Here is a 24,569-nt window from a genome sequence, read left to right as displayed (position 1 = left end):
TAATTTCATCATTTTGGATTCCCTTAAATTTAATACAAACCATGTTTTTTATCATTCTTTTTAATAATGCAATCTGATAATTTCATAATTGTATTATAGTTGTTTGTATTTAACAACTTTCATGACCATTAATGTCACCATCATGATTGCTTTCCGGCACAATGTGTATGGAGCTAAACCATCGTATGCAACGATTATTAATCAATAATTGAATAATTGTCCCTGGTAGATTACCTCAATCCGTTATTGATTTTCCTCACTTTATCCAAAAACACATTTAATAAATATTTCTTTTATTTTTTTTTTTTAAGATAGAGGTAGCTTGCATTGCTGATAAACAAGTATGTGAATATTTATGAAGGCTAGTAGTAATGCAAAAAAAAAACCCCAAAAACGAAATGGTGAGAGGAAGAATGAACAAATAATCAAAGACAGTATTTTGGTTATGAATCTTCACAAAATTTATTCATTTTTTCAAATGATCTTTTTTATATTAAAGCAGTAAATAATGAGACTTACTGATAAATATTATTGATAAATGTTATTGTAAATGTTATTGAATAAATATTATTGATAAATATGATTGAAGAATATTATTGATAAATATTATTGATAAATATGATTGAAGAATATTATTGATAAATATCCAATGTTGAATGTTTTCACTTCTATGGAATAAGTTCAACGAAAATGTGTTTTAAAAACTGTTAAATAGCAATAATTAGCCAGCATGAATTTGAAGAAGATAAAGCGTATTAGAATTATAGAATTTATTTTCACCCTTTCGCTGCTTGTTGTCTGTCTGATAGTCTAATGTCTTCAGAGGAACAACCATTTTAAGTTCTTCACTCTGCTTAACGGTTTCACTTTTGTATTCTCTTTAAGAAGCGAGAAGAAATTCTCTCCTGAAATCATTAAAGACGTTATCCTATCCTCAATATTTTCGTTAATATTTATTAGTAAGTTTTATATTTACTTCATATGTGAAAGATCTCTTGAAAAATAAATTTTGTGAACATTTGTAACACAAATACTTGATTTTTTTTTATTCATACTTTTTTCACCATTTTGAGTTTTCTGCATTGCTACCAGCCTTCATAAATACCCACATATTTATATGTTTTATTAAAAAAATTAATCTCATTTCTATAAATCAAATTAAAGAATTATTTCAGATTTTAGAAATAATATTTTCAAAAAATTAACTTTTTTTTTTTGTTTATAAAATTTAATGTTGTTTTTATTAGATGTTTCCTTTTGTAAAATCATTTTTAAGTTGGAAAAATTACTTTTGAAATCTTAAAATCACTTTTTCTAAACGAATTTATAATTGTATAGAAGTAAAACAAGAAATGAATGTTATTTCACATTCAAACCTAAACTTCCGGTTTTGAAAATCATCAGAAGTAAACAGTGTTACTTAATTTGAAAACCCACTGAAATTTAAAAAAAATTATTACTTTTTTATCCCAAACAAGACACGGTGCCACTTGGATGTAAAAGGCTACTATTTGAGACAAAATCTGCAGGGATACTATGTAGGGAGTTGAGCAGCAAGATGTCTGTTCATATTACACTTGAACTTCTGCATATCAGTACAGTCAAGGAAGCAAGGATCCGGGAAGCAATTCCAAAGTCTAGCAGTTTGAGGGAAGAAACTATTTGAGTAGAAAGTTGTCTGGCATCTAAGGATCTCTACTGTGTAGGGGTAGAATTTAGCTGCATGTTAATTTAGTCGGGGGATTTACATTAAAGAATGTACAAGTGCTTGGAGTTCATTGGAGCACGTTCCATTAAAATATTTGTAAAATATGCATATGGATGCATCATTTCGTTAATGGGACAGAGATTGGAGTTTGGTTGATAGTGCGGGTTAAATGTAAGTTAAATTTCTGTTCAATGATTTTTACAGAAAAATTACTGAAAGTAAAATATTTTTAAAATATATCAGGTTGACAAGAAAGTGCTTGCAGTTTAACTGATATATTTCGGCTCAGACAAAAATTTATTGATTGAAATAAGCAGCATCAGAATGAACACCCTTTTGCCAAAGCAAAACAAGTGTAGTTATACCAGTAATATAAAAATCTTGTGTTCTTGTGGCGATGAATTCACTGAAGGCATTTTTGATATCGCTTAGGTTTTTTAAGCATTTCTCATGCAGAAAGTTGTTGAGATGCTTGAAAAAGTGGTAGTTGGTAGGTGAGAGGTCTGGAGAGTATGGCGGATGAGGCAGTTTCATGGCCCAATTCGTTCAACTTCTGCAGGGTCAGTTTAGTAACATGCAATCGAGCATTGTCATGGAGGAGAATTGGGCCTTTTTTGTTGACTAATGCTGGGTGTTGTTGTCAAAGTTTCTGATGTATTTCATCCATTTGTTGATAGTACTTTACCACTGTAATGGTATCGCCTGCATTAAAAAACTAATGGATGAGAAAGCTTGCAGACGATCAAACAGTCAGCATGACCTTTTTTTGGTGCAACTCTGACTTCAAGAAGTGCCGTGGAGCTTCATCTGCATCTAACCACTTAGCTGAGCGTCGCGGGTTGTTGCAAAGAACCTATTTTCATCATCACAAGAACCTACTTTTCATCACAAGTCACAACCCGATCGAAAAATGGGTTATTCTTGTTGCGTAAAAGAAGGGAAAATGATACTTCATAACAAGGTTTCTTTTGGTTGTCGTTCAATTCGTGAGGCATCCATTTATCAAGTTTTTTGTCTTTTCAATCTCTCTCAAGTGGTTGGAAATATATCGTATACATTATGTCTTATTTACAAGCAAGTTCTCTAACAGTTGTGCATAAATTGGCTTGGACGAAGGCTCTTAATTAATCGTTGTCAACATCCGATGGCCAACCACTATGCTTATTATCTTCAAGACTCATCACCACCATGAAATTTTTTAAACCACCATTGTGCTGTGTGTGCAGTAGTGGTTCCTGGACCAAATGCTTCAGCAGCTTTTAGGCCTACCTTGAATTGAAATAAAAAAAATGTGTGAATTTGTTTTTTTTTTTTTTTTTCAATCTTGTATTCAACCTCCTGAAAAGATGGCATAATTGTTTTAAAACGATTAGATAGAGCAAAAAACGCTCTTAGAGCAAAAAACGCTCTTAAAAATGATATATAAAGTAAAGGTATTATAACAAAAACTTATTTGAAAATACATCATTTAAAATCAAAATTAAAAATACCGCAAGGACTTCTAGTCAACCTAATAATAAGTAAGAATATCAGTAAATTGATTTCTTTAAATTAATATGTTTATTCAGATATTAAAAAAAAAACTATGATTATTTACAAAAACGTTTTTTAATGAAATAATTAATATTGAAAGTAATATGATTTTAAAAATATAAAAAAGTAAAATTAAATAAATGGAAAAGAAAATGAATGTGAACATAGTTTTAAAAAAATAAACTTTTCATGTAATAAATAAAATTGAATAAAAACATTAAAAAATATATGAACTTTTTATGTAATAAATAAAATTAAATAAACATATTTTAAAAAAATTAAAAACTTGCAATAAAAGGAATATAATTTGCTGGGGTCTTCAAATTAAATAACGCTGTTTACTTCTGAGGATTTTCAAAACCTGAATTATTAAAAAAATTGTTTCATGTTGTCTATTATTTCTGTCTTGATTGACTGAATAGCATCTCAACAATATTATCTTGCAACTGTCAATCTAGAAAACAATTGTTTGACTTTGAAGAAATCTCAGCAGAATCATTTCTAAATGAAACATAAACCATTTCTTTTCTCAAAATTCCAGTGCCGATAATCATGGTCAAAAGGTATCCCTACTGAAAACGACAAATTCTACATTCCCACTTCAATTAAGTCCAAGAGAAGTTCTCTCCCTTATCTTTACAATCCAAGATAAAGAATTTGAGGGTCCAAATACGGTAAGTGTTTTTTCCTGCTTTCAGCTTTTTCTTTCATATCTCCTTTAATTTTCCTTAGCAACCCAAAATACAAGTTATGAATGATATCAAGGAAAATATGGACATTAAACTAGTGCTCGATCATCCAAGAATTCTAGATAGACTGGCATCCAAAATACTCAAAATATTGTACGTTATATTTTCTCCTTTCTCTCTCTGTCTTAACTATTGCATTTGTTCTTAAAGCAAAAGAAAAAAAAAAACAACCGTGCTGTCTTAATACACTCTTCATAAAAGACTTATTATTGTTCAGATTAACATATCTTTCAAGCCTATATATTTATTTTGGAATGGAAACGGCACTAACCCTATGCAGGTTTAACCGGCTTCCTCCAAAGGTCGAAGTTTCATGGGAGTTTGAAATTCACAAGCAGTCCCCAATCGCATGTAAATCTCTGTTAAGGGAGATGACAACGTTAGGTTTTTGCAACTCTTGCAGGAGGTGTCGATATTCTCCTACATACAGCACCTGGAATTCCCAAATTGGTCACCTATTTTAGTAATGACCAGACTCAATGTTGCTTAACTTTGGTGATTTAATAATGCCTTACTAAATACTCATTAACTTTAATATATATATATAGATATATATTATATATATACTTATTAACCATAATAGTTATAGACAGTTTTCTATGGCTTGTATACCTTTTGATGGCTGCTTGGATGTCTGTTCACAAACTTAAAACAGCCATAGTTTGTTTGAAGCAAAACTTTTATGGCAGATGTCATTCATAACATGAACCCTCCTCTAAAGGAAAGAGTATTTTATCAAGACACCATCTCACCATAGTCCTCTGAGATAAATATATATATATATATATAAATTTATAGACATGATAAAATATAGGTATGTGTTAGTTTATTAGTTAATTCAATAAGTAAAAAACATCAATGGAAAGGGCTATAAATACTTTTTTATACCACCATTTCAAAGCCTAATGCTTCTCATCAGAAGAGAAGAAGGGAGCTAGGTTACAGGGAAATATAGGAAAAAGCATAGTGTACATTAGGGAGGAAATGTTAAAATGAAATGAGAAATTAGAAGGAAAATAGAGAGCTGGAAATTGTTGTTATATAAGAAGGGGGATATGTTGAGGTCAAAGAGGAGCTGAGTACATTATATATATACTAGCAAAAGTACCTGTCATTGACTGGGTTCAAAAACAGCCTACAGAAAATGGACTCTGATTTATGAAAGTATGATAGGTTATGAAAAGGAAGGGTTGTAAAAAGATTGCTTCGAATTTGGGTGTATCAAAACCAAAGCAAAATATGATGAAAGTAAAAATAAAATAGATAAACTCCATAATTTATTATACCATACCTGTTCACACTGAAACACTTATCACAATATTCTGTGGATCTATATTAAAAAACCTTGTTAAACTTTGTGACATATTTCCATTCTATGGAGGTCAGGCGCGAACGAACACCCCATAATTTTATTTCTTCAAACTGAAACATAATTATCAAAGTATACTTACGCAGATAGATATGAAAAGTCTTTATTAAAGTGTGTGCCTATTTCCATTCTATGGAGGCCAGGTGTGAACTTTATTATACCATCCCTATTTAAGTTAAAACATACTTATCAAAGTATTCTTATGTACATCTATATCAAAAACACTTGTAAACATATTTTTTTTTTTTAATTTTTTATTTCCATACTTTGTGGACCAGATGCGAACGCAGACCCCACAATTTTAATGAACAACCTCTCTGCCAGATCAAACATACCCATTCCTGTGTCTCAATACATCTTCTATCATTATATGTAATCAGTTTTTTAAAATTGTCAACCATATAGGAGCCTATTCATGACCACACACACAGACATTCAGCTTTATATTATAGATATATATATATATTTGGATGGTGAAATTATTAAGATTGTAAAAAAGATTTTTGTTTTTTTACATTATTGATACCATTGCAGCAAAGGGTGGAGTAGATGTTAGTATGATTGCAAGAATTAGAAGTGGATACATTAAGTTTATGGAATTTATGCTATTAGTAACTAGGAAACTTCTGCAATTGCTAACCAGCAGACAAAAAAGGCAAGTTGATCCACGATGCAGCCAAATCCATGACAATGTACAAATAGAAAATAGGTATGAAACGCATGAACAGTTTGCACTAACAACAGCACTGCAGTTAATATTAAGCCTTTTCTCATTCCTGATATGGTTGGATTTAAATGAATGTGATTTGAAAGAAATTTTATATATTTACATGAAACTATTTTTTTAATAATTTCTATCTTTCAGACATTTTCTTTAGCCGTCCACATCAGTTGGTGCACAGAAAACTCCAAACAAATGGATGAACCAAAGACCATCACGACATACAGGTAAATGAGCTAAGTTGGATGGAGAATACATTTGTTAAAAGCACAAATTTTATAAAAAAAATTGTTTTTTGGTCCCCCAACAATAAGGAGGATGGACCTGTAAATTCACCCTTGTCCATCCGCACTTTTCTCAATAACTAGCCTTGGAATTTTTTGAAATTTTGCATAAACATTAAACATGATATGAGTAAAAAAGTAACAGAATGGATTTTCCAGGAAAACTCTGATTGCTGTCCTAGGGGTGCCTTTCGGGTTAAAATAGTTAAAATTGACATTTTTGTGCTTATTAAAAAACATTGATACCTTGGATTTTAATAAAACTTTCTGAAAAGTTGTAACTAACTGATTTCTATATAATTTTGTTTGTCTATACTTTGCAATAACTCTTGGGTGTACCCCAGGGTCTCTTTTACGGCTAATAAAAACACTCTATTTGTGGGACTATTTTACCATGTTTGTCCAAAATTTTCTGTGTATGTCTATTTAGCAGTTTTGTATAGTGCTAAACTCAAATTTAAATATGTTAAGGTCTTGGGGACTTTGGGGGCTAAATGAGGGGGGAACAAATGATGGACTTAGTCATTTCTTTTTTTTTTTTCATGGTGCAGAACTCAAATTTACATATGTTAAGGCCTAAAACTGCACCGTTTGTTCATTTTCACTAGGATTTGACGTCCTTGGAGGACTTTTGGGGCTAAATGGGGGGGGGGGCAAATGATGAGCTTAGTCATTTTTTTATACCACGTTCACTGTGCACTCACGGGGGACCATGCACACTTCACTTGTTTTTTCTTATCATATAAATGTGGTTATAAATATGGAGTTTATAGAGAAAGTGCATGCATCAGAAGTGCTTGAAAACAGTATTTCATAAAATGAGCAACTCATGCATTCAATGGCCCCTCAATATGTCATCTACAAAATTCTTACAACAGCCAATTATTGGTTGCTGAAGCTCTATAAAAAGCAGCCACAAAGGTGACCCCATCTATGCTTGTTTGTTGTGCTATTTGGTTTACGAGAGGTATTCCAAAAGTAATGTCTCCTATTTTTTATTCTGCTTCTACGGATTAGAGGGGATTGCAAATTGCATTGTTATGATGGCTGAACTTATGCATTCATAACCTGATAGTTTCATCTCTATTACAGATATTGACAGTGTGTGACTCTAAGAAAGCAATCCCTGTTATGGGTGTGTGTCAGAAGTAGAGATGCATCATTGAATTTCAGGCAAAAGTGCATTGAGAATGTTGGTGACTTTGTAGAAAAATAATTCTGGAGTACAATAGGTTGCTCGTTTTAATGGTACCATTCTCATCTTTGTAGTGCTTCAACTTTTTGAGTTAAAAAATAGGAGGCTTTACTTTTGAAATGACTCCCGTATATTCAATTTCTCGTTATTGTGTTGTGCAGTTCAGTTGATATTTATTATTTCTCATCTATTATATAAAGGGAACTCATAATTCTAATTCAGCTAAAAGTTATAAACTACACAAGATATACATTAACCCTACATCATCAGAGGTGCTAAATTAATTCTAGGGGATGGGAGTCGTTACTAAAAATTACTTTTTTTCATTCTTACTCATAGTTGTTTCTAAAACAACACTGGAATTAGGTTAAACATTCAGCCAGTCATTTCTTTACCAGTCTTTCTTTTGTATTGAACTTGTTGCTGAAGAGAGAGAGAGAGATATGGTATACATACTTTTTAACTCTATTATTTCATTATACAAACACCTGGGAAATACCAGATAGCCCTGCTAGAAATACGAAAAAATTAAGGAAATATAGACCAATAATTATTTCTGATTGTGAGATCTATAAAAAAAGATTGGTTTTTATTTTACATTTTATCAAAGAAAATTGTTTTTCTAAAAATCATTTCAAATTTAATCAAAGTTAATCTTAAAAAAAATCTGAAATTCTATTTTTTCTTGATTTAGTTTTTTGTTATTTTACTTCATCAACTATTTAAACCTTTTTTTTTTCCACCTTCTTTCTGTCAGATGATCATTCGACAATAACAAATGACACTTTTGAACAATCAGTGCTTGTTTAGAATTGCACTTATTTAGGAAAACAAAAATAAAAAAAACATTTATGGTGTACCTACTTGTCACAGCATGAAAATGTTACATTCCAAAAATCATAAAAATTGATAAAGTAGATTTTTTTTTATTTATTTAAGAAAAATAAATTTTTTTAATTTTAGCACTTAAGTATTTTTAGCAGACATTGAGCCTTGACTTCTGGAGAGATTGTTAAGTGGGAGGTAATCAAGGATGAATTTCGAATTCAATCAAATATAGTGACTGGTTTTTATCACACCTAGCAAGTCATAAAATTTGATTTTCTTAAATAAAAAAACTACTTGATCAAATGATGTGATTTTTGGAATATGCCATCTTTGTTCCATGACGTGTACGTACATCATAAAGACTTTTCTGCATTTTCTTTATTTAAAATTTTTGTTATAAGTGCAAGTTTAAATAAGCAGTGAAAGTTTCTTAAGCAGAACAATTTCGTTTTAGTTAATTTGCTTTTTGCATAAACTATTATTATGATGTTATTTTTTTACGTTAAAAAAATAAAACCAAATTGTTTTGTGGAACATTAACACACTCAGCTGACTCAAACTTTCTCTTCAGAAAAAAAAAATAAAATGAGATTCTACTTTGTTATATTATTGGTCTCCCAAAAACGCCAGGTACCTAATCATGGGCTATTTTGAATGTTTGTGAATAGATAAAAATATTTGGATGGCAAAAAGAATGTTATGGAAACAAATTAGGTATTTAAGAGAGATAAAATATTTATGTTAAAAATTTATCTAATAAATTTGGAAATTTTAATATAAACAAAAAGTTAGGATGATAAATCAAAACAAGAACAAAGATGATTTAGTTGTGACGTCAGATAATAAACAAAGAAGGGAAAATTGTAATATAGTTAGAAAGGTTAAGTTAGACAAATGAGAAAAAGACCTAGACCGGGTTAGATAACAGACAGTAATAATGGTCTTTGTACACAGTGGAAGCTATCGAATGCAAAAAATAGCAAGAATATAGGAATAAGGAACTGTGTGTAACTCCAAAGTCAGAGAACATCATCAGGAAATAAAAGTTGCATGAAAATATAACCTGAGTGTTGCTTTGGGATGAATCTTCATTGCAGCTTTTACAGATACATCAATCATGACCAACCAATGGAAGAAAGTAGGTAAAATGAAATAAGCTTCCATTTCCACTGCAGCTTTTTAGGGCAGTTAACTAAATTTTTTTTATTACTAACTCTAAGTTTGAAGACTGCCAGTTAATGTTAACTTAGGATTAGAGTAGAAGAATGTTTTGAAAAATAATTTATTGAAGAACAATTGTTTTGGACATTTCACCATCATAAAATCAAACTTTGTGAAAAGTACCTCTTTCTTGCAGCTTTGTCTTTCACATGGTCATTCAATGCAAACTCAATCAAATAGGAATAAAAAAAAATAATATCAGTTATGAAAGAGTTTGAAATAACTGGTAATAATGAATGCTTTGAGAGTATGAAAAAAATATTGGCTTCACAATTGACATCAGTAAGAGGAGATCATCTAAAATGAAAATAAATGAAACAAAATTGATCCGTCACAAAAGTTCAAACAAGTTTACTTTGAAAATAATGATTCGTTTTCTTTTTTTTTTCCCCTAACAAATTTGTTTTGGAAATAATGATTCTTTTTTTTTTGAAAATTCTTTTTTTTTTTTTTTTTTTTTTTTTGAAATAAATTTGCTATGGAAATATGGAAATTTGTTTTGAAAATTATTTTTTTTTCTCTTTTTTTTTATTGGAAAGAAAATCTGAAAGAAATAAGATTTAAAAAAAAAATGGATGAATGAAATAAAATTATTTTTTCATTTTCTTTTTCAGTCTTCCTTCTTTGAAAGTCCATCATCCTCCATTTCTGGTGTCCGTCGCTTGTCATGATGAAGTTACTGTAGGCAAAAGGTATGCATCCTCTTGAATCATCATTTCGAAGAAAGAAAATTAATGCTATAATATATTGTTCACAACAACAATCATCATCATCATCATCATAATAATATTCAGTTTGACACCTGTTTTACATGTTAGAAACTGTTGACAGGTTTTAAATATTGACTATTTATTTGCAATCACATCAACATCAAACTCGTTATCATCTCTCAACCTGCAATTCAACTACATTTCTTATGTACTTGATGTTTATAAGGACCACAAAAATAAATGAGTAGCTCTCAACTCCCTTCACTGCAACTACTGCTCATCACTTTGGTCTTGGTAACATTTACTCACATAAATTTATGAAGTGAATTTTATAAAGCAGATCAAGCAATGAAATTTCAACTTTGACTTTTTTTGTAAAGATTTTCTTAGTGAAGTTTTCTAAGTCATTATATTCTATTTTTTGTTGTTGTTTTTATCTGATTATTTATTTCAACTGATTTTTTTTTTTTTTTTTTTAGTTTTAATGTCACGTACACCATTTCCAATAAACTGCAAGATTTTCTCGCTCTTCGTCTATATTGGAGTCCGTCTGCAACTCCTGCCATAATGGAGATGAAAGAAGGTTAGTAAATACTTTATTTTTTTGTATATATGACGGTATCTACCTTACGGATATCAATGAACTCTTCTTCTTACTATGAATACCGGTTTTAGACCAAACAGTCTGATCCTTGGCAGATGTTTCAAACACTTTCTTTATCATCATATATATACTTTCTTTCAATATACTTTGCTTTATTAATTCTTTTGTTTCCAAGTTTGTGTCTTTCTGATTCACAACATTATATAAAAAAGATAAAATTGATATATAAAAGTGCCATATGAAACGCTTTGTCTATAAACATAGATTGAGTGGAAAGCCAAAACAGAGATGACAAAAGAAATAACTCTATCATATAGAAAGGAAAATTATCCAATTGCATATATTAAATGTAGTTGTCCCAAGCAAAATTTTGCAGTATCAATCCATTCAGAAAAGCTTTGAATTGTAAAGAATTTCAAAAAGGGGTTGGTATTAACTCAATTAAGATCAGCAGTGGTCATGCTTTTGTGTTAAGATGAAAAAGTATGACTAAAAATTTCAAAGAGATTCTGCATATTTTATAAAGCGATTCCGATACATGATTGGTTCATTCTTAACACGCTTGATTATAAATGTAATCGGCCGAATTTTTGTGATCATATCCCCCAAAATCATGCCAATAATATTGCAACATCGAATTAATAGCCAGGGATTTTCTATTGTAACATATTCTATTTTATATAACACCACTTTTATCAAACTAAAACTTTCAAATCCATCCTTATCACTTCTCATGTTTTTCCTTACCTGCCAACTAACCTTGATACCTCAACTGTTCTACATTAACTAATTCAAGCATTCCCATTCTTTCATTATGATCAAACCAGCAAAGTCCCCAGTTTTGCACACATCTTCCCATAACTGTGCATATTTAATCTTCATCTGAGGTCATTCGATCTAAGCCTGTCTTTAAGATTCACAGTACACATCCATCATTTCATGTTTTGGGCAATTTACATGGTTCATGTAACTGACATGCTCTACCGCTCCTTTTCGTTTGAAGATTATGGTTAGTTACATGAATTATTTCAGTTGTCCAGAATGTTGTTTTTGCAAGTTTTTTAATGTAAACATCTGATGAGTATGTGACTAAATGTGCAGCAATAACATAATTTTGCAGATTTGTTAGTCGCAATATGAAACAATATTGTAATGGATACTGTTTAAAAGTACACCACAATCACGTTGACACACTGGTTCTCACCAGATCACCAAAGTTAAGCAACATTGAGCCTGGCCAGTACTAGATGAGTGACCATTTGAGAAGGCTAGGCACTGTATGTATCTCCTGGGAAGGTTGGGCGTGGGACCAGCACCCTCACTCTGTAAAAAGTACTCCTTGCTACAAAAGCATCTGCAATGTTGTAGATGACCTATGCCTCTCTAGGGACTCAAAGCTATGGAGGGGATACATTTTGAAAAGTAATAAATGGCTAAGAAACTTTGTTTGGAAATTGGAGAATTATTACATTACACTATATATTACATTACACTATATATTACATTACACTATATATTACATTACAATATATATTATATTACAATATATATTATATTACAATATATATTATATTACAATATATATTACATTACAATATATATTATATTACACTATATATAATATTACAATATATATTACATTACAATATATATTACATTACACTATATATTATATTACACTATATATTACATTACAATATATATTACATTACAATATATATTACATTACACTATATATTACATTACAATATATATTATATTACAATATATATTATATTACAATATATATTATATTACAATATATATTATATTACAATATATATTACATTACAATATATATTATATTACAATATATATTACATTACACTATATATTACATTACACTATATATTACATTACACTATATATTACATTACACTATATATTACATTACACTATATATTATATTACAATATATATTACATTACAATATATATTACATTACAATATATATTATATTACAATATATATTACATTACAATATATATTATATTACAATATATATTATATTACACTATATATTATATTACAATATATATTACATTACAATATATATTATATTACAATATATATTACATTACACTATATATTACATTACACTATATATTACATTACAATATATATTACATTACACTATATATTACATTACACTATATATTATATTACAATATATATTACATTACACTATATATTACATTACAATATATATTACATTACAATATATATTATATTACACTATATATTATATTACAATATATATTATATTACACTATATATTACATTACAATATATATTATATTACAATATATATTACATTACACTATATATTATATTACACTATATATTATATTACAATATATATTACATTACAATATATATTACATTACAATATATATTACATTACACTATATATTACATTACACTATATATTACATTACAATATATATTATATTACAATATATATTACATTACAATATATATTACAATATATATTATATTACAATATATATTACATTACAATATATATTATATTACACTATATATTATATTACAATATATATTACATTACAATATATATTACATTACACTATATATTACATTACACTATATATTACATTACACTATATATTACATTACAATATATATTATATTACAATATATATTACATTACAATATATATTATATTACACTATATATTATATTACAATATATATTACATTACAATATATATTACATTACAATATATATTATATTACAATATATATTACATTACACTATATATTACATTACACTATATATTACATTACACTATATATTACATTACACTATATATTACATTACACTATATATTACATTACAATATATATTATATTACAATATATATTACATTACAATATATATTATATTACACTATATATTATATTACAATATATATTACATTACACTATATATTACATTACAATATATATTATATTACAATATATATTACATTACAATATATATTATATTACACTATATATTATATTACAATATATATTACATTACAATATATATTACAATATATATTACATAACAATATATATTATATTACAATATATATTACGTTACAATATATATTATATTACAATATATATTACGTTACAATATATATTATATTACAATATATATTACATTACAATATATATTACATTACAATATATATTACATTACACTATATATTACATTACACTATATATTACATTACAATATATATTATATTACAATATATATTACATTACAATATATATTACAATATATATTATATTACAATATATATTACATTACAATATATATTATATTACACTATATATTATATTACAATATATATTACATTACAATATATATTACATTACACTATATATTACATTACACTATATATTACATTACACTATATATTACATTACAATATATATTATATTACAATATATATTACATTACAATATATATTATATTACACTATATATTATATTACAATATATATTACATTACAATATATATTACATTACAATATATATTATATTACAATATATATTACATTACACTATATATTACATTACACTATATATTACATTACACTATATATTACATTACACTATATATTACATTACACTATATATTACATTACAATATATATTATATTACAATATATATTACATTACAATATATATTATATTACACTATATATTATATTACAATATATATTACATTACACTATATATTACATTACAATATATATTATATTACAATATATATTACATTACAATATATATTATATTACACTATATATTATATTACAATATATATTACATTACAATATATATTACAATATATATTACATAACAATATATATTATATTACAATATATATTACGTTACAATATATATTATATTACAATATATATTACGTTACAATATATATTATATTACAATATATATTACATTACAATATATATTACATTACAATATATATCACATTACAATATATATTATATTACAATATATATTATATTACAATATATATTATATTACAATATATATTACATTACAATATATATTATATTACAATATATATTACATTACAATATATATTACAATATATATTATATTACAATATATATTATATTACAATATATATTACATTACAATATATATTATATTACAATATATATTACATGACAATATATATTATATTACAATATATATTACATTACAATATATATTATATTACAATATATATTACATTACAATATATATTATATTACACTATATATTATATTACAATATATATTACATGACAATATATATTACATTACAATATATATTACATTACAATATATATTATATTACAATATATATTACATTACAATATATATTACATTACAATATATATTACATTACAATATATATTATATTACAATATATATTATATTACAATATATATTACATTACAATATATATTATATTACACTATATATTACAATATATATTACAATATATATTACATTACACTATATATGCTCTGGAACCTAATAAAAAGGCATTCATTAAGCTTGGTTTTTTTTCAAAATTTATAAAATTTATATAAAAAAATTTTTTTTCATTATAAAAAACTTCATTTATGAGAAAGATTTTTTAATCTATTACAATTAATATATACAAATCGAGTACGTTTCAAGTAAATTATTAACTTATATATGCTAGTGGCATACATGCATTGCCAGGTCAGAACACAGAGAAGGATTTAGTTACATATTATTTAAGAGATACTGAATATTTTATATGATTTTCCTCAAAGTGGGGCAGATGTTGTATTTATGGAAGCATAAAACACACAGCCAACTTTATGAATATGAAACGAGAAATAACCCTCATTGTTTAAATAAAGCTTACTTCTGTTTTCAAATGCAATCCGTCAGTAATAATGTAATGTTATGACCCTTTAGGCTGTGATCATAGCGTAGTATCTGTTAACTGTGGCAAGTGGGGTCAAAACATTATTATTATTGTTATTGTATTCTTGTTAATTGATTTGAGCGACGGATGGTCGCTGGATCAGTTATTATGATTAGAAGAATAAACAATTAAATTGTGGAAGAAATGATTGACGTGTGAATCACAAAAGGAATATGAAAATAGAAAATATATGTAAACATTATTTTGGGGTTTTGAATAAACAAATAACTAGACAGGGGTGGACATATAGATAGGGAGCGAGCTGTAAGAATAGAAAATGTAGACAAACTGCAGATCATGTGAAAACCATTTGAGACAACTGTAATAAATTTATATTATAAAAATATAAAGAGTTGTTTTAATGGTTTCACAAATAAGAACAGATGTCTCAATTGGTTGATGCTGATCGCTTCATGGTTCGTCACGGAGCAGCAGGAAGTTAAAAGAACTCTTCAAGAAAAAGGTATGAAGCATATATTATTCTTCTTACATATGAACTGTAAAATTATCCCGTGTGATAAGTCTAATACAACATGACTCAGTTTACACGTCAATATCATGTCCCCTGGCTAACAACATACATACGATTTATACGTTTATTATCCGTCTGTTAAAAGAACAATATCTTACATCCACTAGATAACACATGACATGTTTTAATATATCATCTCCTCCAATATAAACCAATATACAACAATAATAATTAATAATAAATTAATTAAACTAACATAAATAATATTCTTAAACAGAACAATCAAAACCATTCTTATTGGAATTCTTTGAGATGAGTAATTTTTTTTTTATTTAAAAATAAAAGAGGATGAGTTGGCCAAAATGTGGTGAGACAACAACAACTATGGAAGGCAGTAATTACTGAGGACACGGTGAAGAGATTCGGCATTCCTATCCCATCGCTGTTAACCACCTGACGAAGGCTAGAGGAATAATTGGTTTAAATGTCGTGAAACAACAACTATAAAGATGAAGATAACAGTTCGCAAATAAATAAATATAAAACAATTCTATTACTAAAAAATGGAGCTAATTATTAAAACAGGTTTTCTTTAATGTAATATGCAAATGAAGTTACTTCTTGAATGTAGATTTCCATTGAATAAATAGTACATATAAAAATCATGCCGCAATGCAAGTTTATTTTCAGAAAATTGTGAAACTGTGTACCTTTTTGTACACATTAATCAAATTGTGAACAAATAGAAATATGTCTTTATTATAATACATAAATGTATAAATATTTATTTAAAATACATTTTGTTTCTATAATATAATGTCTTCCTCAGGTATAGAAATATATTTTCTTTTTCCTTCCTTGTAACATGATGTCACTAGAAAAGGAAGGTCCATATGGTCTTTCAACAGTAATTTTAAAAATTCCAAGTCCGAAGAAAATGTTATACCATCGAAACTAGATTGATTTTTAAAAAAATAAATATTTATTAAAAAAAAATTGTTTTGGTTTCTAAACCTAATTTAAAAATATATTTTTCCTTTCAGGTTGCATAAGGATAAAAAAGCCAAAAGAAGTAAACAGCAATGCTATTATTTGTCAAGACCCCGACGTTCTTTTGGGGTGAGTTTTGTGTTTTTTTTCTATTGCCTTTATTTCAATTATGTCCTTATTTACAAAAGAAAAAAAATGAAACCAGTTGTAAAATCTAATTTAACAACATAGTAATTAACTTTCAAAGAGGAAAGTCATAAATGAAGTCTCATGTGAAAGGAGTCAAATTCAGAGAACCAACCGATATATCTAGACTTTGTGTTACAATATTTTTTATATAATAGTGGGTTGATCACAGAAAGTTGGAAGGTTGCAGCCATGTTTTGCTAGCAACCAATCAGAAACCAGAATTGCTCCATAAAAATATTGAATCTTTTATGTGATTCGTCCAACAACATGAGAAGGATTTGCTCTCCCTCTGCAGACGTTTACGATCCAACACTTGTACAGATTGACTACTCATCAGAAAACCCTTTTCTTCATCTTCGTCTTTTCCAATTCAACGGAATGGTTTTTCTAATTCAAAGTTTCTCCGATTGACGACTCTCATTTTGTTTGGAACAAGAATTTTTTTTTCTTCTGAAACCAAAAATGGCTTTCAATTCAAAACCTTGTTTGGCAGAGTTCATCTTGTTCATTGATCAATACAAATAGGGGCATTACAGTTGTGTGCGTGTGTCAATATTGTAAAATCAAAAGAAATAAAATATATTAATCAAATTATGAAACAACTTTGCCCCCCCCCCTCTAACATTTATTTGACTTTTACTTTTATTCTCAATATTCAAGACATTGCTAGTGAAACACAAGGGCTTACTATGAATTAGGATCAATGCATACAGGGGCATCCTAAAGGGGGAGTTGTGCAGCAAGATGTTTGTTTAAGTTTTTGCATTTGGTACAGTATAGGAAACAGTAAGCAGACAGGGAATTGCAAAGTCTAGCAGTTTGTGGAAAGAAACTATTAGAGTAGAAAAGCTTTCCAACATCTGTGAACTTCCTCAGTGAAGGAGTGGAATTTTGCTAATTGTCGGGTTGGTCGGGAGTTTTTATATCTTTAATGAATGGTATGTTCATTAATTATCAATAAGTTTTTAAAAGTACAATACATTTATCTTCTATATATATAAAAGGCAAATGTGCGCGTGCAGTTTTTGTATGTCTCGAAAACACTTTTTTCGCTGATGGTCCCGGGGGGGGGGGGTTACTATCGCTTAGAACTGTTTATATAGCCCCTAGATAATAATATCTACGATTTGAGAATGCGCGTTGCGTCTAGATTTATTTACAGCGACTTTTACAAAATTATTGCTATTTTGGCTTCTCACGTGTTGATTTGGCTTTTTCGTATAAAAAGCGAAACCAATTCAAACACAACATTGTTTTCGTCTTTCATGCCGAAACGTCCAGAAATTAATCTGCTTTTGATCAATGTGGAGTTTCTCCTTATATCAGACAATTGCTATTCGATTTGGACAATGGGGAGCTGTCCCCCCCCCACCATCATCTGGGGGAAGCGAAAACTAAAAGTAATGATCCCGCGATGACCTCGTTTAGCATCTTCCTGTCAATCAAACCTCTTTCACTCGCTTTATAAGCCTTAACTTAACACGCTAATCAATTACTCTCGCTCGTGGTTGAGACAGTTAAGTAGTTGGCTTTTGTTTCCACCTCCGCGTCAAGGCTCCCGACTAAAGCTATTTTTTTCTTCTTTTACACCTTTAAACACTTGGGCAACGTTTTTTTATTACTTCGCTTATTCTTTAGTTTACCCCCCCCCCCCATATACACACAGGTTCGATCCGACAGGTTTATTTATGCCATTTTTTTTCAATTTTGGTTTTTCCGATTTTTTTAACATCGTCTTTTTTATAATATTTAAGCAGGGTTATTACTACCCCCCCCATACAAACACTCGGGCAACGCCGGGTACCCCCTGCTAGTCTATTATATAAATCTCACCTCTCTGATAGTGTGTATGTATGTTTGGATGTGTGCCAAAAACTTTTGACAGTTTCGGACGGCAAATATCAAAATATTGGCCAAAAACATTAATTCCTTAACCCTCAACTGGCCAGTTTTCTACAAGGAGGGGTCGGTTTTTGCATTTCTATTTTCTCAAGTCATTGTATTGGTTGGATTGACTATGCTTAATTTCAACGTTCAGAACTTTTGGTTGGGCGATGGAGACTTTGGCTAAGACATCACGTTATTTTTACCTGTTTTTCTCTTTTGTGTTACGGCTTCAAGACTGCCTACCTATTACCACTTTTTTTTTAACACTTCTGCCTACTGTTGTTTGATTCCCCTCCCCCACCATTACCACTTATCACTGTCGATCATTTGTTATTAATACATACTGCTATACATGTGTACACATACACACATATATATATTAGTGGCCTGATGAGGCCACAGGGGAGACAACTGAAGTAACAAAACTGAAGCTACCTGCCAGGACACTATATATGCAAATGTAGGCAAATTTGGGCTTATTTTATTGGTTTGAAAATGTAGGTTTTTTTTTACCAATTGTCATAACATTTTAACCACAAAATAGTATTATAATCTTCAAAAAAGCTTGCAAAATTTCATGTAGTTTCTTCCCATAGAACCAAAGATATGAACATTTCAATATTCAATTTGGCTACAAGTATATATATATAGGTATAAGCCTGACAAATATATATATAGCCTGACAAATATATATATAGGTATAAGCCTGACAAATCCTAGTGTGGATGAAATGCGGAATATTCTGTGTAGCTTAATTGCCATATATATTTTTATAACTTACTACTATATATATATATATATATATATATATATATATATATATATATATATATATATATATATATGCACAATCTGATTCAAAGGAATATTGTATTTATTGAAAGTATTTTTTTTTCTTCTTTTAGGAGTTGTCCCAAAGGAACAACACTGACAGCTGCTGTACGATTCCAGGTTCTTCAACCAGGATTATTTGAAGTAATTCTGATTTTCTTCTTGTTCAAATGATCATTTAAAAATTGTTCTTTTTTTTTTAACAGGGTTAATTTAGAGAAGAAGTTTAAGGAAAATATGAGAGCAAGTGATAATAATGGAGTCGAGAAAAAAAGGGATAAATAAAGACTTGGTCAAAAATAGGTTAGTTTGAAAGTCAATTTCTAAAAGCTGTCCAACACATGCCAACAAGTGGATGTTAAACCAATGATGATGATGATGATGATGATGACATAAGTATATAGGCATTCTTATCATTAATCATGAAGACATTTCAATATTCAATTTGACTACAAGTATATATATATATATATATATATATATATATATATATATATATAGAGAGAGAGAGAGTTGATGCAGTGATTGCAGGTGATTAAATGACTTACTGACTAGATGGTTTTCTAACGAATGATAAAAAATATTTTTTTTGTATAGTTTTAAAGATTAAAAACTTCAAAGACTATATATATATATATATATATCTTGATGGGCCAAGATTATTTTTTTTTTATGTTTTGGCTGATGAATTGGACAATCACTTGGTTAACAATGCAAAGTGGAATGCCAAGTTTTGCAGCAATCTGGCCATGATTAAGTCCACTCTCAAATGAAAACTTTTACAGCTGTTTTACAGCACAACTGGCCATAGGTAAAGGAAGCAGAAACTTTAAACCTGTACAAATTATTTTTTTGTCGGATGTCTATTTATTGTGTACATTGCCGGGGCTGCTGCGAGAAAGCTGGGCTCTCTCTACCGTGCTAGAAAGTTACTTACGCCTGAAAGTATTCTGTACCTCTACGAGGCCACCATTCGCCCATGTATGGAGTTTTGTTGTCACATTTAGGCTGGTGCATCTGCTTCTAGTCCCTAACTCCTGGACAGGGTTCAAAAGAGTCGCTAACCTGATAGGTCCTGAACTCCTGAACTGTCCCATTGATGAAATTTTGCATTCCTCTGCCTGTTCTACAAGTATTTTAATGGTGAATGCTCTGACAAACTACAAACCTTTGTACCCCCTCAACGTAAATACTCCCGACAAACAGCAAAGTCCCACCCCTAAACAGTAGAGATCTCCAGAACTGCTAGAGTTTGGAACTCCTTTTCGGGTTCCTGCTTTCCCAACTGTACTGGCAGAAGTTCAAATGTAATGTGAACAGACATCTTGCTGCTCAACTCCCTATATAATATCCCTGCAACTTATGTCCCCAATAGTAGTCCCCTACATCAAAGTAGCACTGTGCCTTGCTTGGAGTGAAAATGGAATTAGAAAAAAAAATTTTTTTGAATCTGAATTGAAGATTAAAAAAAAATGTTTATTTCCATGAAAGAAACTAAAATTGAATTGAAGAATATTTGTCAGATGTCAAAGCACACATGTCTATTTATTTTGTGGCATTTTTTGTTCTTCATTTTGTGGCATTTTTTGTTCTCTGTTTTGTGGCATCTTTTGTTCTGTTTGTATATCTCATTTGTTACCATTCTCCATTAGTTGTAACAAATATATGCGATACACAATAAAAACAATAATCTTGCGTTTCAAACTTTCGTTTGACAATTTTTTACTGATAAGAAATAATAAGAAAATAATAAGAAAATAAGAAAATAATAGGAAAATAATAAGAAAATAATAAGAAATAATAAGAAAATAATAAGAAATAACAAGAAAATAATAAGAAAATAATAAGAAATAATAAGAAATAATAAGAAAATAATAAGAAAATAATAAGAAAATGAGAAAATAATAAGAAAATAATAAGAAATAATAAGAAAATAATAACAAAATAATAAGAAAATAATAAGAAAATAATAAGAAATAATAAGAAAATAATAGGAAAATAATAAGAAAATAATAAGAAATAATAAGAAAATAATAAGAAATAACAAGAAATAATAAGAAAATAATAAGAAATAATAAGAAATAATAAGAAATAATAAGAAAATAATAAGAAAATAATAAGAAATAATAAGAAAATAATAAGAAATAATAAGAAAATAATAGGAAAATAATGAGAAAATAATAAGAAAATAAGAAAATAATAAGAAAATGAGAAAATAATAAGAAATAATAAGAAAATAATAAGAAAATAAGAAAATAATAAGAAAATGAGAAAATAATAAGAAAATAATAAGAAATAATAAGAAAATAATAAGAAAATAAGAAAATAATAAGAAAATAATAAGAAATAATAAGAAAATAATAAGAAAATGAGAAAATAATAAGAAATAATAAGAAAATAATAAGAAAATAATAGGACAATAATAAGAAATAATAAGAAAATAATAAGAAATAATAAGAAAATAATAAGAAATAATAAGAAAATAATAAGAAATAATAAGAAAATAATAAGAAAATAATAAGAAAATGAGAATATAATGAGAAAATAATAAGAAATAATAAGAAAATAATAGGAAAATAATAAGAAAATAATAAGAAATAATAAGAAAATAATAAGAAATAATAAGAAAATAATAAGAAATAATGAGAAAATAATAAGAAAATGAGAAAATAATAACAAAATAATAAGAAATAATAAGAAAATAATAAGAAAATAATAAGAAAATAATAAGAAAATGAGAAAATAATAAGAAAATAATAAGAAAATAATAGGAAAATAAGACAATAATAAGAAAATAATAAGAAATAATAAGAAAATGAGAAAATAATAAGAAAATAATACGAAAATAATAAGAAAATAATAAGAAAATGAGAAAATAATAAGAAAATAATAAGAAAATAAGAAGAAAATTATAAGAAAATAATAAGAAATAATAAGAAAATAATAAGAAAATGAGAAAATAATAAGAAATAATAAGAAAATAATAAGAAAATAATAAGAAATAATAAGAAAATAATAGGAAAATAATAAGAAATAATAAGAAAATAATAAGAAAATAATAAGAAATAATAAGAAAATAATAAGAAAATAATAAGAAAATGAGAAAATAATAAGAAAATAATAATAAATTATAAGAAAATAATAGGAAAATACTAAGAAAATAATAAGAACATAATAAGAAATAATAAGAAAATAATAGGAAATAATGAGAAATAATAAGAAACTAATAAGAAAATAATAAGAAATAAGAAAATACTAAATATTACGACATTATAAGAAAATAATAAGAAATAATAAGAAAATAATAAGAAATAATAAGACATAATAAGAAAATAATAAGAAATAATAAGAAATAATTAGAAATAATAAGAAAATAATCAGAAAATAATAAGAAAATAATAAGAAATAATAAGAAAATAATAAGAAAATGAGAAAATAATAAGAAAATTATAAGAAAATAAGAAAATAATAAGAAATAATAAGAAATAATAATTTTCTTATTATTTTCTTATTATTTCTTATTATTTTCTTATTATTTTCTTATTATTTTCTCATTTTCTTATTATTTTCTTATTATTTTCTTATTATTTCTTATTATTTTCTTTTCATTTCTTATTATTTCTTATTATTTTCTAATTATTTCTCATTATTTTCTTATTATTTTCTTATTATTTTCTCATTTTCTTATTATTTCTTATTATTTCTTATTATTTTCTTATTATTTCTTATTATTTCTTATTATTTTCTTATTATTTTCTCATTTTCTTATTATTTCTTATTATTTCTTATTATTTTCTTATTATTTTCTTATTATTTCTTATTATTTTCTTATTATTTCTTATTATTTTCTTATTATTTCCTATTATTTTCTTATTATTTTCTCATTTTCCTATTATTTTCTTATTATTTTCTTATTATTTCTTATTATTTTCTTATTATTTTCTTATTATTTTCTCATTTTCTTATTATTTTCTTATTATTTCTTATTATTTTCTTATTATTTTCTTATTTTCTCATTTTCTTATTATTTTCTAATTATTTTCTTATTATTTCTTATTATTTTCTTTTCATTTCTTATTATTTCTTATTATTTTCTAATTATTTCTCATTATTTTCTTATTATTTTCTTATTATTTTCTCATTTTCTTATTATTTCTTATTATTTCTTATTATTTTCTTATTATTTCTTATTATTTTCTTATTATTTTCTCATTTTCTTATTATTTCTTATTATTTCTTATTATTTTC

At 26.8% G+C, this 24,569-nt stretch overlaps 1 protein-coding gene across 2 annotated transcripts in view; it reads left to right on the top strand.

Annotated features, from left to right (window-relative positions):
• LOC145288098 (trafficking protein particle complex subunit 14-like) overlaps positions 1–24,569 on the top strand; it is a 125,060-nt gene that overhangs the window by 27,632 nt on the left and 72,859 nt on the right. For both annotated transcript variants that reach the window (XM_080136154.1, XM_080136155.1), the window contains exons 5-10: positions 3,783–3,915; positions 6,225–6,307; positions 10,223–10,300; positions 10,798–10,901; positions 17,468–17,543; positions 20,396–20,465. In XM_080136154.1, coding sequence (XP_079992280.1) covers positions 3,783–3,915; positions 6,225–6,307; positions 10,223–10,300; positions 10,798–10,901; positions 17,468–17,543; positions 20,396–20,465 — 544 coding nt within the window. The remainder of the gene's footprint in view (positions 1–3,782; positions 3,916–6,224; positions 6,308–10,222; positions 10,301–10,797; positions 10,902–17,467; positions 17,544–20,395; positions 20,466–24,569) is intronic.

This window comes from Euprymna scolopes, chromosome 11 (genome assembly GCF_053919585.1).
Source record: "Euprymna scolopes isolate OS-2025 chromosome 11, ASM5391958v1, whole genome shotgun sequence".
Lineage (NCBI taxonomy): Eukaryota > Metazoa > Mollusca > Cephalopoda > Sepiida > Sepiolidae > Euprymna > Euprymna scolopes.
This window is presented reverse-complemented; position numbering and strand designations above follow the sequence as displayed.